The sequence below is a fragment of the Alosa sapidissima genome, chromosome 17 (assembly GCF_018492685.1).
Source record: "Alosa sapidissima isolate fAloSap1 chromosome 17, fAloSap1.pri, whole genome shotgun sequence".
NCBI lineage: Eukaryota > Metazoa > Chordata > Actinopteri > Clupeiformes > Clupeidae > Alosa > Alosa sapidissima.
In genome coordinates, this window is record NC_055973.1 from 19146770 (window position 1) to 19151769 (window position 5000).

Genomic DNA, 5000 nt, shown 5'->3' on the forward strand with positions numbered 1-5000 from the left:
TCTTTGTCCGTCCAGATAAATGTTCTTATTTATTTATTAGCTCAGTGGTCCCCAAACTTTTTCTTCAGAGGGCCAGCTCACTATGCTTGGCTGTAAGAGAGGACCAGAGACTCAGAGTATGTCAGTAACTGTAAATAGCATAGTGCTGTGAACAACAGCAGTCTACCTTAGTTGAATATTAATCCATTACATTTAATCATAGGCTATCACAATCTAATACTATTGTGAGCTGTGTTTATTTTATATTGCCATATAAAATGTAGTTCAACATGGAAATAGCTCAAATTAAATAATAGTAATACAAAGACTTTATCATTCCCAAAAGTATATTTTATTTCAAAATTTGTGAACTCTGAACTCTGTTTTTGCATACACAGCTCAAGTTGTGAACAAGCAATATCCTACAAATAATTTAAACTATGAGAGTTTTATGAAGTGCTGAAATGACCAACTTTCACTCACCTGGTGAGAACTGTGTGAGCGCTGCTGTCTTTATGAACATTTGAATGAGTGAATAAAAAATAGAAATAATTATCCCAGAAAGTCCCAGAAATATGACTTGAATAGAAGTTAGGCCTATTAAAGGGGAACTTGGCAACTATCTCAACGTAATAAACCCATTTAGAAATCATTTGGATGGTTAAATGACCTGTTCCAGTGAAGATGGTGACTTTCCCCGCTGCGCCTAGAGTCCCCAGGCGGAAAACCAACCTTGCAACATTGAGACTACCGTCCCAGAAAGAGAAGTGAGAAACAAGAAACTTGTTTTAAATCATGTTTCTTACCTTGTAGCCTAACATCCACATAGTTCTGTCAAACTTATGCTAACCGTTCGCTAGCTTGTAAACAAATCCATGTGCTTTATTACCTTTATTTATTACCTACCTTTTCCCACAGTTTGAAATAGCATAATGCACAATTTCTCCAGCAGAGGGGGAAATCCTGCCAAGTTTCCTTTTAAAACAATTAATTGATCAACTTTTAGAATACTTTGAGCACTGATGCAGTCAGCATAGGCCTATCTTACATTGTTTGCAGGTACTGTAGGCCTATAGCCTGGCGGGCCATCCTATATCATTGAAATGTATAGTCTGGAATCGAACCATTTACCTCGCTTAATCCAAGGGGCGGGCAGAGAATTGTCTTTCAAACTGCCTAGGCATGCAATAGGCCAGCGCTACGACCATATCCGTATCCGGTCGTCAAAACGGCAAATACATCCTTCTTCGAAAGGAATTACTTAAGTGCATTGTGTTGCTCAACTTTCAAAGAAAAGCACAAGTCCAACTCCTCCAAAGTTGACGCCAACGCCGATTCAAACAACCGCTCTTCGTTAGCTATTGCCACCTTCCTTGTTGTTCACCGTCACAGGACTGTCGTTATCCTGTTAAGCCCGCCTTAAGACTCTCTAACAAAATAGAGCGCTGTGATTGGATGAAGTCCATGGCGTCAGCCAATAGAAATCCCTACGGTTTGATACTAGACGTACAGGCTGAGCAAATTAATTTGCCGCCGCTAGGGTGCGTCTAGATTTCTAGGCTAGTAGGCCTACATTTCATTCCATTTTCAATGTCAGATTCGAAACAGTGCCAAAACAACCACCAGTGGACAAAAAAGGTATTACAAGTGTACTGTTGACACTCGCCATAGAGAATGAATGGGGGAAATTACGGGAGGTTATAGTTTGATGGTGTCGTACTCCTGTGCGGGCCGGATGCTATATACCACAGACATGTTTTGGGGGGCCACACAAAATAAGGTGGCGGGCCGTAGTTTGGGGACCATTGTATTAGCTCACTGTTTATACCGTAATTTCCCAACTATTAGCCGAGGTTTATACATTGCAAAATTTTTTCAGTCATGAGGTTAATACACAGGGCCAGTTAATATGGTATTAATATGTTTTGCATTTTTAGCTTGTAAAAAACACTGTCCTGCGGTTTATATACAATCCAGCTAATACACAGGAAATTACTGTAGTCTTAGTTAGCACTGAAATCCTGAACTGGGGGATGTGAAACACAATGTTGTTTTTATGTGGCCCATAACAATGACAAATAAGGGAATTCTGAGTCTTATCTTAGTGTCTAATGAAACATGTGTCTCGTCTCCTCTTGCAGAGCCTGTAGAGACCCTTGGCAGTGTTCCTCGTAGAAAGCGATCATATGAAGAGAATGATGAAGAGCATTATGATGATGGTGATGACGATCATGTCACAAAGATGGCGCTGCTGGATCGTCCGCCTCGTATCCCAAACCCTATAGCCTGCCTCTCGTCCACAGACATGCTCATATTTCACCTGCACATCAACCACACAGGTCCGTCTCTCTGCCTGACACACCAAGTGTGTTTCATTCACCGACTCCTAAGTGAGGGTGTATGTGTGACAGTATGAGTGTGTGTGTTTGTGTGTACATGTGTGTGTCTCTCTCACTCTGTGTGTGTGTGTGTGTGTGTGTGTGTGTGTGTGTGTCTCTCTCTTTCTCTCTTTGTCTGTGTGTGTGTATTTCGCTCTCTCTCTCTCTTTCTGTGTGTGTGTGTGTGTGTGTGTGTGTAGACCGCCTCCACAGCCATTTCCCAGTATACCAGAAGGACCATCTCTTTAACAGCAACCCCAGCTGGGACTATGGAGCCTTTAGAAGACTGCAGTACCTGATGACACACACACAGTTTAACTCCTCTAGGTACAGATTATACTATACACACACACACACACACACACACACACACACACACACACACAGACAAACAGTTTAACGTCTCAACTTTACAGACTAGAGTACACACACACACAAACATGCACGCACACACACACACACACACACACACACACAGACACACACACACACACACACACACACACACACTTTAACTCGTTCTGGTATAGACTAGAGTAGTTGACTGTGATTTGTGACCTTGACTCTGTTGAACTGTCTTCCTTTGTGCGCAGGTTTGCCCATGTGTTCCCTGAGTCAGGGACATACGTGTTTGTGGACAACGCGGTGCCCGAGTGGAGCCTGGTGGTGGTGGTCAGTGAGGACGGCTCCGCCTGTGACCCCGAAGTGCCGCCTTTCCAGCCGAGCTCCCCCGCCCAGCTTGTCCGACACGGCGTCGTCCGTCGCCCACACCTCAACCTGCTGCCGGACTGGGGAGCCATCGCAGGTCAGCACGTGTGTGTGTGTGTGTGTGTGTGTGTGTGTGTGTGTGTGTGTGTGTGTGTGTGTGTGTGTGTGTGTCTGTGTGTGTGTGTGTGTGTATGTGTGTTTGTGCGCAGGTATCCTGATGACTCTGCTGGTGGCTGGTGTGTGTTACTGATAAAGTGTGTGTGTGCATGTGTGTCTGTGTGTGTGTGTCTGTGTGTGTGTGTCTATGTGTGTGTGTGTGTGTGTGTGTGTGTGTGTGTGTGTGTGTGTGTGTGTGTGTGTGTTTACATGTATCCTATTGATCCTGCTGGTGACTAATGTGTCTGTCTTGCTCATGAAGTAAGTGTATGTGTGCGTGTGTGTATGTACGTATGTGTGTGTGTGTGTGTGTGTGTGTGTGTGTGTTTGTGCACAGGTATCTTGATGACTCTGCTGGTGGCTGGTATGTGTTACTGATAAAGTGTGTGTGTGTGTCTGTGTTTGCAGGTATCCTGGTGACTCTGCTGGTGCTGGTAGTCGTGGTAACGGGCACGACTCTACTGCTGAAACCACACAGACACCACCTGGTCTCCCATGGCAACCCCAAACCTCGCTGGCGCAGTCTAGGTCAGCCGCCGGCACCTCTAGAGTATGTCTACAATAGAGAAAGGTGAGGACACACGTGTGAGTCTGTGTGTGTGTGTGTGTGTGTGTGTGTGTGTGTGTGTGTGTGTGTGAATGTGTTAGCGCCTCTACAGGTGTGTGTTTGTGTGTGTGTGTGGGGGGGGGGGAGGGGCACACCTGCAAGCACTAAACACTATACACACTAAACATACTGTATATACTGTTATAGTTTATAGTTTATATCAAGGGCAGATGAGGACAGCATCACACACACACACACACATACACACACACATGCCCAATCACACCACAGTCACACCACAGTGCCACCTCTCTACTGCTGCCTGTCTGTCTAACCGCAGTGAGGTGAGACAGCCAGGATTCTCTACTCTGCATTGGAGCAGAATCCTGGGGTAAGGTGCTCGGCTAGCATGCAGTAGCCAGAAAAGTTGTGGGCTCAATTCCCAACTGCTACTGTTGTGCCTTTAAGCCAGGCACTTAACCCAGAGATGCTCCAAGCACTTAACCCAGAGATGCTCCAAGGACACTGGCCCTTGCGATTGGTATCTGTAAGTCTCTTTGTGTGAAGTGTAAGCTAAATGTATAAATGTCAGCTAAATGCCTACTCTTGTCTGTCTCTTTAACTGCAGTGAGGTGCGATGGCTCCAATATTCTCTACTTCTGTCTGACTGATACAGTATGACTTGACATGTGCTGGGGATTTTTAAGTGCTAAAACCCACACACAAACACAAGTTGATCGACTGATGGGATGGTGGTGTGTGTGTGTTTCCCAGTCTGGACGCACCGTCTGCGCTGGGTCTAAGGGGAGTAGGGGAAGGAGCAGAGGCTGAGGAGACTGCCATCTGGAGAGGAGGTGACACGCACACACACCACACACACAAACACACACACACACAGACACTCAAACACACACACACTCACACAGATGCACGCACAGGCCCACATACACACACACACACACACACACACACACCTTCCAACACTCCTGTTTTTCCTGAGTTATCCCGTAATTCATGGGTTTGTGTGCGTGTGTGTGTGTGTATTTGTGTGTGTGTGTCCTGTCTCAGGCTGTAAAGCTGTGGGTATGGAGCTGGAGGAGTTTAATGTGAAGACTCTCTATGACAAGCTAGAGGACCAGAACCTGCATGTGGCGTCCCAGCTGGCCAAACACCGCAAAGACACGCAGGAGTTTTACCGCAACATCTGCCACCAGACCAACACTCTCAGAGTG

General features: G+C 45.7%; 1 protein-coding gene across 1 annotated transcript in view; it reads left to right on the forward strand.

Annotated features, from left to right (window-relative positions):
* Positions 1 to 5000, forward strand: part of LOC121688933 (zonadhesin) — a 63047-nt gene that overhangs the window by 49970 nt on the left and 8077 nt on the right. The window contains exons 71-76 of the mRNA XM_042068846.1: positions 2121 to 2318; positions 2558 to 2684; positions 2951 to 3162; positions 3630 to 3792; positions 4543 to 4622; positions 4837 to 4997. Of these exons, the coding sequence (XP_041924780.1) occupies positions 2121 to 2318; positions 2558 to 2684; positions 2951 to 3162; positions 3630 to 3792; positions 4543 to 4622; positions 4837 to 4997 (941 nt within the window). The remainder of the gene's footprint in view (positions 1 to 2120; positions 2319 to 2557; positions 2685 to 2950; positions 3163 to 3629; positions 3793 to 4542; positions 4623 to 4836; positions 4998 to 5000) is intronic.